The following is a 12,291-nucleotide window of genomic DNA, read 5'->3' as shown; positions in this document are numbered from 1 at the left end:
GGCTTTTACGCAGAAACAGGCGGGAGGCAGCTACAGCTGCGTCCGACGAGGTCGCCTGCCACCGGAAGTCTTCCGATTGACTCCTTCTAAATGTTAATTTGAATCCTTGTCTTCTCAGTCTTAACTATCACTATAGAGCAGGGGTGTCAAACTGCCGGCCTGCAGGCCGGATGTGTCATCCGGAAGCCGCGCCCACCCCATTGCCGGCAATGGCAAAACCGTCCCGATACATTGCGCGACGTCACGAGTTTGACATGTCTGCTATACAGTATTGACATCCTCACATTTTATTTGATAGGAGCTTGGTTTTCTATTTATTTATGCAGTTATTCATTTCAACTATTGCTAACCAGTTTTACTATGCATTTTCAACCAGATTGCATTCATTAATTGTAGAATTAGCAATCAAGTTGTGGATTCACCAATGGGTCAGATCATAGGATTCTTCGTGAATGTATCAAATATCATTTCTTTCAATGTTGGATTACTGTGTTTTATTTAAGTACACAAAAATATAAATTATACTATGAGATGTTGTAGGGCCTTATTAAAAAGCAAATATTTAACTCTTTTCTCTCTACATGGCTCAAAAAAGATCACCGTACTATCTTATCATCTTATAATTAGAATTTAGTTTAGGTTTCTTTGCCTGCTGATTTTTAATCCCTGATCAAGAAGTAATACTTACTTTGCAATGGTGACACTTTCACCAAACCCTTCTTCTGTGACTGGTAGAATCTTTGCAACATTTATATCCGTTGGCTCGCTTATGAGTCCATGACTGCTGTTTGTTTTTACCACGTCGTACTTATTTCAATCTTTTTGAACACGCATCATTAGCAAGCAGTGAGCGTGACTTCCAGGAAATTTCACGAGGTTCATTATTCCCCAGTCATTCTGAGCAGGAAGAAAAGACAGTAAATGAAATAGCATAAATTAAACTTAAGAAGCAGACGGGAACTGAATGGTTTAGCCCGAAAAACACCTGATAATTGTTGCAAAACAGTGATGGTCAGCTATGAGTGTTGTGCTATTGTCAGCTGGGTATCATCTTTGGCAGACATACCACATAGCCTAGCAGTGTCACTTTTAACTAAGCATTAATTTTATGTAGAATGGGAGAATCATTTTAAAAAGTAAATGCAATTATTAAGATGTGGGTGCAGCAGTTAGGTGCTGTTTATCCTGTTAAATCTGTGTCTTTTTCCAGTTAGCACAATATCATCTTGGCGTTCCTTGTTTCCAGTTAATAAATGGATTCCTCCAAATTCTTTTGAATGGTAGCTTATGCACTGTCAGCAATAGACCCCTTGGATAGCATTTCACAACTTGGAGCATACCCAACATACTGCTGCTATGATCTGTTAACAGGATGCTGGAAATGCTGGTGTTGTACGCCCAGTTAATTGCCCCTCTCTGAATGGGTCGAGTTGCCCCCTGCTTGGGCCTCTTAATATGACTATTAAGAGAGGATAAAGCAAGGTAAAGACAGTTTGCTGCTCTTGCTTCTTCTTTCTTTCCTATTAATTAAAGAATGATAAACAAAAAAATAGACAATACTGCAGCAGCAAAGAGCTTATTCAAAGACATAATGTGTCTCTGCTAGACTGAGGACTTAAGTTCTCAATGATATAAACTTTTTTTCTGCTCAGTCTTAATACACCAATATGAGACACTGCTTTGCCAGGTGCAAATACCGGACAAGCTATCTGCATAATCTTGGGAGATTAACAGCATTATATAACAGCTCCAATAAATGGCAATTTTTTTTTATTAGAATGAACAGCTGTGACAGAAAATCAAAGCATGACCTCAGGTGTTTTAAAGCTGTTATCCATGTACCTGTTTGTTTAGAAATAGTCTTAATGAGAAATCCTTTTTGATCTACTGTGCTTTTGCAAATATTCCATTCATACATTTGAGAGACTATAAATAAAAGAAAAAAGAGTAGGATGAGGATTAAAATTCAAGCCTTTCATAAAATATCCAGGATGAAACAATTCTAATAAGAATATATCCATATGGGTGGCATTAATGATAAATGCATTACCTGCAAACAGTCCCTGGGTCAGTTGCCTACATTTTGAGGTAAGGATGGGAACTCTCATGCCAAAAGGCTTGGAAAACTTTTAATTACTTTTACTAATTTTGAGTTAGATAGACCAGGAGTTCCCATCCGGGGGTACGAGACAATATTCCAGGCGGTGTGAAAACTTGGGTTTAGAAGTTTCAAAATTATAGTGTATATGCATAATTCATTATTTCAAAATTTTGTAAGGGGTGCAAGAATATATCAGAAGCGTTCTAAGGGTCCGGGGTATAGAAAAGGTTGGGAGCCGCTGAGGTAGACCATTGGCTAAGAGCAATTCCTCCTAGACAAAGTATATGTCATCGACTTGTTGATACATTATTATCATAATTAGGCCAATAACTTATGCAGTAAAGGGGATCTTCTAGATAAATACAACCATTTATTTTATCTTTTACCCAGCTTTTATCTTCTATTCATTCTGTGTTAGCCAAGAAAGCTAAAATTTTCATGGACCTGTCTGGAAAATCTGAAAACCACACTTTAAAAGAGGTAGAAAACAAGTATGTCCAGTTAGCATGACTAATTCCAATTAAATTTAAGTGGTACTCACCCTAAGAAAGTAGTCGTGACAGTGATGTCAGTGTTAACTGTTGAATTACTCTCGAAACAAGTTTATCATTTCATAAATTGCCAGGAGCAGAAACAGAACAGAACAGGGCTTTCCTGGAAATTAAGCAAGTGGTGAGTGGTTGCTATAGCTGCAATGTTTCAAGGAACATACAGCCTTTTAAGAATCATTGGAGACATTCCCACTGTTAGCACTGATAGTGGCTACTATTACAAGCATAACCTCTTTTCAACCAGTCTGCTTTTTTATTCATGTGTCTGGCTAATGGTGGTGCTACGTTCGCAACCAAAATTAGAAATCAGTGCCCAGATAAAGGCATAGAAGATGGAGCCAAGCCAACCATCTCAACGCCTTCAGCATTATTGCTTAGTTCTCTGTTTATCAGTTCGGTTTCCATCATTTTCTTTCATAGAATGCATAACCCCCTTAACTGCATTTTTTTTCAGCTCCCTCACAGCCGCCATGGAAAAAGCAGTTCTGAGCTTAGAAAGGTTCAGATAAATTGAACCAGATTCAGAAAAGAGCAGTAAGAATATTCAGGGCCCTGGAAAGTGTACAACTTATGGAAAGAGGTTGCAGAAATTAGGAATGCTTAGCCTTAAGAAAAGAAGACCCAGGAAGAGTTTTTCAGATACCTGAAATAGAGCCATATAGAAAAAAAAATCAAGGCCTGGTTGAATGTTTAAGACAGTGGTTCTCAACCTGTGGGTCGGGACCCCATTTGGGGTCGATCGACCATTTCATGGGGGTCGCCAAGCAAGGCTGTCCGCCATTTTTTTGTCCGCCATTTTTTTTGTCTGCCATTTTTTTCCCCCTTTTCCGGCGGGTGCCTTACCTCCCTTGGGCTGGGCCAGCTGGTGGTCGGTCTGCTCTGTCTCTGCCGCTTGCCAGCTACGCCTCGGCCGGTGCAGGGGGCGGAACCACGCATGCACGGCGCTCCCGGGCAGGGAAAGTCCTTGACTTACGACCGGTTGGGTAGTCCTCGACTTACGACCGGTTTAGTCCTCGACTTACGACCGGTTTAGTCCTCGACTTACGACCGGTTGGGGTCGCGGCATTAAAAAGGTTGAGAACCACTGGTTTAAGAAGTTCTTAACAATAAGAAGAGTTTAATAGGGATGTGCAGAGAAGTGATAGGCTTCGTTGGATGTGTTTAAGAGGGTACTAGACAACACTTGAATTTGGTTTCTTGTACTGAGAAGGGGATTGTACTTTAGTGCTGCTTTTCAACTGTGTTTCTATGACTTCTAAAAGTAACAGTTATTTCCTTTAGAACAACATGTGATTTCATATCCTGCTTGTTCTCAGTGGTCTGTCTGCTGTGCTTTATTTACATATGTCACAAAGTGCTCTTTAAAGAGTGTTGTCTAAGGAGTCATAACTTGATCATTGCTGCTGTGGGTAGGTTTTGTGTAGAAACATTTTGCTAACATTATGAGAATGATATGTATTGTGCTGTTTGAAATACTTTACAGAGTAACAATGGTTACTCAATTCCATAAAGAAAAAGATGAATGAATACTTGGGGGATGCTTAATAACTTTCTTTTTAAGAATTTTGATTATAATGGTAAAATTTAATACAAACTAAACTTTAAAAAATAAAAGAGAATAGGAAGAAGAAAAAAGAAGAAAGAGACAAGTATGAATACAGTAAAGAAGTAAGTAAATAAGTAAATAAAGATTATACTAAAGAATAAATTCTGACCTTCATCACAAAAAGTATAAACACATTTAGTGACTCTTCACTCCCTCTAGGGTTACAAACATTTATTACTTCATCCCATATACCATTTATTATCCATAAACAAAACCATGAAACATTTTTTTCAGTCCTGGTGTCAGCAGAAAGTCTATAAAGGGTTGGCAGAAATAACAACATATCTTGTTTTAACATTGATCAAATAAACCAGGGATCCCCAACCCCCAGGCTGCGGCCATCTACCGGGCCTTGAGCCATTTGAACTGGGCCACAGAAGTGGTGGCAAGAGGGAAACCATATCCTCTCCCTCTTCCTGCTGGTCTGCAAAGCCAGAAAAGTTGGGAAACTCTAAAATAAACGATCTTTATATTCCTCTGTATCACTTCCAACAGTCTCAATCTTTAGCTCATTTAAATGTTATGGGATTTGATTTCTCTTCATTTCTTCTTTGCCCCACTGCACAGAGTTCTTCAAGGTTTTCACAAGTCTCTTTTATAGATCCAATAGGACAAAATTATTGAGGTCACTGTTTTGGTTTGTCATTTGCATTTCTCTTTTAAATTTTAAAACCTCAGCTAGTTTCTTTTGTAAATCCAGTGAAACATCCTTTTTCTAATTCATTCTCTTGGCCTGTGAATTGTAAATCTACTTTGATATCTCTATACAGTATTGTCAGATAAAAATTATTCTACATGTGTCATTTCTTCCATAACATCTTTATGAGCCGTGGTGACACAGTGGTTAAAATGCAGTACTGCAGGCTACTTCTGCTGGCTACTGGCTGCCTGCAGTTCGGCAATTTGATTCACACAGGCTCAAGGTTGACTCAGCCTTCCATCCTTTCAAGGTCGGTAAAATGAGGACCCAGATTGTTGGGGGCAACATGCTGACTCTAAACCACCTAGAGAGGACTGTAAAGCACTGTGAATGGGTATATAAGTCTACGTGCTATTGCTATCTTTTGGACGTAGTCTATTCATGGAAGCAGACATCATTATTGATGTTATTGATGTTGCAGCTACTATTTTCTTATTCCATTCTTCAAACGTCTCCTTCAATATTTTCATTGTTACACTGTTTTGCAATATTTTACAGACTTGAGTTCTTTCCTCTTCCTAAAAGCCTTTGTCCCCTCTAGTGTCCGTGTCATGAAATTTCTTATCTTTGTTATATCTTGTAAAAACCAGAGCAGAATTTATTTTCCATCAAAAGGTGTTCTTTATAATCACAGCTAGTCCTTGACTTAATACAGTTCATTTAGTGACTGTTCAAAGTTACAACGGTACTGAAAAAAGGGACTTATGACCATTTCTCACACTTACAATTGTAGCATCCCCATGGTCATGTGATCAAAATTTGGATGCTTGGCAGCTGATTCATATGCATTATGGTTGCAGTGTCCTGGGGCCATGTGGTCACCTTTTATGACAAGCAAAGTCAATGGGGAATCCAGATTCACTTAACAACCATGTTACTAACAATAACTGCAGTGATTTACAAGAAAGGTCCTAACATGGGGCAACACTCATTAAACAAATATCTCGCTTAAAATTCATTTAACAAGCATCTTGCTTAGCAAGAGCTATTTTGGACTCAGTTGTGATTGTAAGTTGAGAACTATACAATCTTTTATAATAAGTTTCAATATTCCAATTTTACTTGGACTCCTAGTCTGTTTGTAACTTTCTAAGATCAGAATCTTATTTAGTTTTTTGCTGCTTATTCTGGATTCTTTAAATTCTTAAGCTTATGATTAAAAGTTTGTTTCCTTTATGGTTAACTTGGTGTTTTCAAATTTTTGAAAGAAAAGGTTAGAGGTACTTAATGAGCAATTTCTGCAAGTGATAAGAAAGTAAGGTTTGCGAACTTACAGGCTTTTAATAGTCTCCAGGGTTGCAAGCAAAATGGCTAATGTCTCCCAGCACCGAAACATGTAGAAAACCACTGTCCTGCAAGGACACCTGTCCAGGATATGTGGGCATGTGGATAATCTCCCATCCTCTCCTTATCCAGAGAGGTTCCAAGGAACTATTCTGCTTACTTGTTTCTTGGTCTTTGCTGTGTTTGTTGGCTCTGCTTTCAAAGAACCATCTTCAGTTCACCGTACTTCCCTTGGAAGTTTTCTGGATGCTTAATAACTTTGTAAAATAGAGGCAGGCTCCAGTTATTTTCAATAACTCTTCCCATAATATGTGACTATGCTAATTAAGTTAATCCAATTTATCTACAGTAGCACCCCATTGCTTATCCTGCCTTGAAGCAATTCTATATCACTCAAACCACAAAGCAGAAAATAGTGTCAAATTTGATAAGTAAAAGATTCCCTGAGCCATCCTATACAGTAGGGGTTCCCCAACGTTTTTGGTTCTGTGGACTGGTGACAGCTGCTTCAGTGGTTTTGGCAGTGGGGGCGAATGGTTTTGCACATGCAATCTAAATCCCGCACCTTAGCAAATGAAGCTTCACACACTTGTCTGCCGGTAACGGATCATGGCCCAGGGGTTGGGGACCCCCACTGTATAGTGACACAATTGCTATTTTAGAATGCATGTGATGGGAAATAACTTGTCAAATTCAATTTGGGCGTCTAGCCAGTTCTGGCTTTTAAAGTACAGATATAAAGAGTTTTTAACCTTTTTATTATTTAATTGAAATTATTTAGGACTTTTGCTATCCTATTTCATTATATTGAATCAAAACCATGTGGTTTTGACCTTTTCCTTTTAGGTTGGTGGTTTCCCAGAAGTTGTTATTGTTGTTATTGTTGTTGTTATTATTGTTGTTGTTGTTGTTGGAAGGGACCTTAGAGGTCATCTAGTCTAACCCTCTGCTCAGGTAGGAAACCCTATACCAGTGATGGCGAACCTTTTAGAGACTGAGTGCCCAAAAACTGGCCCTGCCCCGCTCCCGCTCCACCCCCCATCCCCCACCCTGCCTGCCCGCAGGGCCACTCACCACCTCCAGGGCCCGCCGCAGATTGCCCAGGCAGCCCAGCAGCACAATGGCGGTCACGCCCTCTGCCCACGCCCTGCAGCATCAACTGTGCACGATGGGGTGTGAGGGCAGAGTCTTGTCTACGCTGCCTGGCTGCCATGTCCTTGGCTGCGCTGCTCCGCATGGGCCACGCTCAGGGGCGACTCTCCTTCAGGGGGGCTGCTGGAGAGGGGGGTCACGGGGGAGGCGAGGCTGGGGCAACGGCACGTGTGCCTACAGAGAGGCCTCCGAGTGCCGCCTCTGGCACCCATGCCATAGGTTCGCCACCACTGCCCTATACCATTTCGGACAAATGGCTGTCCAGTCTCTTCTTAAAAACTTCCTGCCTCGCTCTGTCCGGATGAAATTGAACAGAATTATGTATGATACTGGAAGAAGTGCCTCTGCCCTGTATACATGAGGGTGGAAATATTCCCCTTGTTGAGACTGGGGTGCTGATATGCAAACAATTAAACATTTTGTGCAAGATTGCCCGCGACATGCGTTTTCTGGTTCTCTAGAAGATCTGCACAAAGCAACGCCAGAGGCAATTGCCTGGATAACTAAATTGGACATCCAGTTATGAGGCCACTGCCATACTCCCATAGAAGTTTTGTATATAATTATGTGGATTGTATGTATATTCTTACTTCTCTTCTGCCAGGTTCTTATCATATGCTAAATAATAAATATGATTATATTGAATACTTTATTTGGCCAAGTGTGATTAGACACACTTGAAATTCGTCTATATTGGTATAAAGGTCTGATCTACATTTTGTTTCTTAAACTAATGCTTTAGGTAAGCATTAAAATATGCTGCATTTTTCAGAAGAATGTATCTGAGCTTTTCCCTTTCTTTGTTTTAGATGATCAGCTACTCAGATTTCCACAACAGATTTTGAAGAAACTGCCATCCGATCAACAGATTAGTAAACTTGCTCAGAGACTTGGACCTGAATGGGAGTGCATTGTATTATCTCTTGGCTTGAGCCAAAATGACATTTACTGTTGTAAAGTCAACCACCCATACAATATCCAATCACAGATTATAAGTGCCTTCATTTTATGGAGGCAGCGTTTAGGGAATAAAGCTACTACGGAGAGTCTGTGCACTGGTTTAAAATTTGGAGAAGTAGATTCTTCAGTAATCCAGCAACTGCTTCAATGAGCTTCTAAACTGGATTGAATCGAACCAAAGGCCCATCCCATATTCCGTCTCCACAGTGCTCACTCAGAAATTATGGAAAGTCTACATCTTGGCATGACTTTAGCAACTACCCAGTATTCTCACTCACATTGCCTACCAATTGACTTTAACATGCGAATGTTGATTGTTGCAGCAGGTATATTGCCATCATGATCAGTGTTGGTAACCTTTTCCTCTATGGAGTCTCCAAATGCCATGCCTTCTTCATATGGCAAAGCCACTTTTAAGATCAGATACTGTGGAGGAGATTTTGGTATTGCATGAGATCCTGTCGTTTGGATGAGAAATTAGTGTTGACAACTGTACCAAAGCTGTGCAAGCCTTCCGCAATACCAAAGCACTCTCCTCTTGACCTTAATTACCTTTATTAATAGCAATAAGTTGATCCAGTAGCAAATCATAAGGAAAGGGCTGTCATCACTGAATAGCTACCAAGGATAATAGTCTCACTAGTAGAGATGCAAGGAAACAGAGCAGGTACTGCTTTTTTTAATGTTAATATCTAGGAATGTTACAATGTCCTGTTTATTTTTAAAGCTTGCATATTGTGTATTATTACAACCATAAAAAAGAACAGTCCAAAAAAGCTGCATTTTGTTATATGAATTCTGATTACTTATTGTGTAAGTTAACTTAAGTCATGGATTGGATCTGATCTTAATTCTTGATGGTGTGCACTGGAGTGGCCATACTCTATATTCTATATTTAGTATAAAAAGATTAATAATACTGATATATGCTTTTGCCTGCAGCTTCATCTTAGACAAAAACTTCTCTGCATTTCCTGAAGTTAATGGATCTAAGTTTGCCTATCTTTGCATGTGTCAAAAAACCTCCCAAAATTTCTAATTTAAAAGCAAGTACTGGCGAAAAACATACTTTTTCCAACCTGACTATTTGTGTCATTTTCCTCTGGATATGTTCATTTGTGATTCAATAATATTGCCAAGTGTTTTCTACTTACTGGATTGAATTTTGCAGATATTCCTAAAAGCCAGTGTTCTTATTTGATTGCTGTCAGCTTTCATTCCTCTTTAAATCACTTACCACCCAAGGATCATCTGATCAAGTAGATTTTTTTTCTCTAGGAAGTTGATCCCTTGTCCTCTGCCTTCTTGAAGATTCTTATCAGAATTTGTATACATTTTAATTGTCCACTACTACCCTGACTCTCTATCACCATCCCACTCTCTTACCTGTTTCTAAGATTTATCATATTTTAGTTAGTAGATTGTAAAATTTCTCATTTCACTCTCCCTTTGATTGTATGGCCTAATAATTTAGAAAAGATGTTTATTTATTTAGAATACAGTGGGATGTGAAACCCAGTTCCCTTCCAATGCCTCAAAACTCTGTTTTGAATCTGTTTCTCCAGAAAGCTAGCATTATCACCAAGGAAAGAGTTGCAATAGTCAGGCCAAAAAAGATAAAAGGAAACTGTCTTTAAAATGCTCTGGTGCATACTCCTCTTGCATAGTAAGAAAAGGAAATTAGAATTAAGGGTTCAGTAAGTTTGCCTTCAAATTAGAGTAAACTTTATGCTAATCTTATTTGCCTTAATGTTATTTTTGAGGTTTGAGAAACTTCATTTGAACAGTGGTATGATATTTTCTGATTTTGATTACCTAACCTGGCCTTGTAGTGATTTCTGTGGGAGGAAAAAAAACCCAGTTATTTAATCTTTTAAAATAGTAAATGAAACTCTAACAATCAGTTCTGCCACATTCAAGGATAAGTTTGAATCATTCGTTCATTTTTTCCTTTGTACAAAACTACTTTAATCTGTGTTTAAAATTTTGCTTGTACATTTTCCATTATGGATCTCCCCCAGACGAACTTTCTCCTATTGTTTCCTGTCCTTCCTTCAGATGCCATGGAGAATAAATTGATGTCCTCTTCCCTGCAGCAACCCTTCAAGTATTGGAATATTGCTGTCGTGCATATCATCCACCTACCTGATGCAGGTGGCAGCTTGCTTTATTAAGCACCGGAGTTAATCTTCGTGCCTTGAGTGACCATTTTAGAATTATATATCCTTGGCATCATCTCTAACATTTGTGGCTCATCCCTTCCAAAAAACCCCACTTACTCACCATGATGAGGCAGCAGAGCAGGACTTGTGGAGGCCTTGCAGATGAGAGTTATAGAAATAGCAATTGCAGCTTTTCCTTCTCTGCCCATTCTCTGGAGTGAATATGCAATATTTTTTTTTTCCAAATATAAGTTTTTATTATTTTCATCATAAAAAAAACATCACAAATATATCATAATGTTATCAAGAAAAAAGCCCCACCCCCCACCCCCCACCCCGGACTTCCCAAACCTAATCCCAGGATACTATTCAAATAAAAGTAAACTAATATTAATATCCCTAACTCCACAAAATATCATTCTACTTAAGTAGGTGAAATATATATCTAAAAAAAAAAGAACAAGTTAACTAAAAACCTAAATTATATTCCACCATTCTATGCTTTTTTTGAATATAAGCAATCCATCTTCTCCATATTAATAAAAATTGTTCATTTGAGTGATTCTTCAAATAAGCCAAAATCTTTGCCATTTCAGCAAAATACGAAACTTTCAATCTCCAGTCCTCCATTGTAGGTAGAACTTTACTCTTCCAATTTTGAGCTATCAACAAACGGGCAGCAGTTAAACAATACAAGATCAAATTCGTTTCTTTTACATCCAAGTTTTGTGTGATACCTAGGAGAAACAACTGAGGCAAAAAAGTAATTCTTCTTTTAAAGATTTGCTGTAAATTCCACCACAATTTTATCCAAAAAGCCTTAATAACCTTGCAAGTCCACCACATATGGAAAAAAGTTGCATCTTGTTGTCCACACCTCCAGCACTTGGATTCATAATTCTCATAAATGCGAGACATAGTTGCAGGATCCATGTGCCATCTATAGAACATTTTATAAAAATTCTCACGTAAGTTTTGAGCTTGCGTAAATTTCACATTTCTCACCCATATCAACTCCCAGGTATCCATAGATATTGTTTCTCCTATATTTTGAGCCCATTTAATCATGCAATCTTTAACTAGCTCAGTTTCTGAATCCAATTCTAATAAAACATTATATATCCTTCTGATATGTCCTTTAGCATCATCCCTTACTTGTTTCAAAAAATTCCCATCTTCCATGGAAAAAACAGTTTTTTTGTCAATTCGCCATCTGTCTTGAATTTGTCTGTACACAAGCCAGGAAAAATCTGGATTTTTCTGTTTCAAAAGTTCTATTGATTTGAGGCACCAATCACCACTACCACTCTGATATAACAAATCTTTATAAGATGGCGCCTCCATCACCACAAATCTAGGTATAGTCAGAAAAATATGTGATGGTATCACCCAAATTGGAAGTTTAACATCAAACTTAGCGAAATACTTTTGCCAAACTCTTAACAGTGCAGCCCTTATTATATGATTTCTAAAAGTTTTATCAATCTTTTTCTGCATAAAAAGGCATGCCACCCAAAGTACAAGTCCCATCCTTCAAGATTCAAAATCCTCTTGTTTGACAAGTTGATCCAATCCATCATCCATGTTAATGCACAAGAATCATAATAAAGTGTCAAATTTGGAGCTTTAAGTCCTCCACGTTCTCTAACATCTTGAATAATCTTAAATTTAACTCTCGCTTTCTTGCCCTCCCAGATGAAGCGATTCAAATCTCTCTGCCATTCTTTCAAGTTAAGTTCATTTTTTAAAATAGGTAACATCTGAAATAGAAAAAG

General features: G+C 38.5%; 1 protein-coding gene across 1 annotated transcript in view; it reads left to right on the top strand.

The window, feature by feature from the left end:
- CRADD (CASP2 and RIPK1 domain containing adaptor with death domain) overlaps positions 1 to 9,200 on the top strand; it is a 31,564-nt gene extending 22,364 nt beyond the window's left edge. Inside the window, exon 3 of the mRNA XM_015812813.1 lies at positions 8,204 to 9,200. Within this exon, the coding sequence (XP_015668299.1) occupies positions 8,204 to 8,505 (302 nt within the window). The 3' untranslated portion in view covers positions 8,506 to 9,200. The remainder of the gene's footprint in view (positions 1 to 8,203) is intronic.
- Positions 9,201 to 12,291: the final 3,091 nt, after the last annotated feature.

This window comes from Protobothrops mucrosquamatus, unplaced genomic scaffold, assembly GCF_001527695.2.
Source record: "Protobothrops mucrosquamatus isolate PMUCROS unplaced genomic scaffold, P.Mucros_1.0 scaffold_65, whole genome shotgun sequence".
NCBI classification, from domain to species: domain Eukaryota; kingdom Metazoa; phylum Chordata; class Lepidosauria; order Squamata; family Viperidae; genus Protobothrops; species Protobothrops mucrosquamatus.
This window is presented reverse-complemented; position numbering and strand designations above follow the sequence as displayed.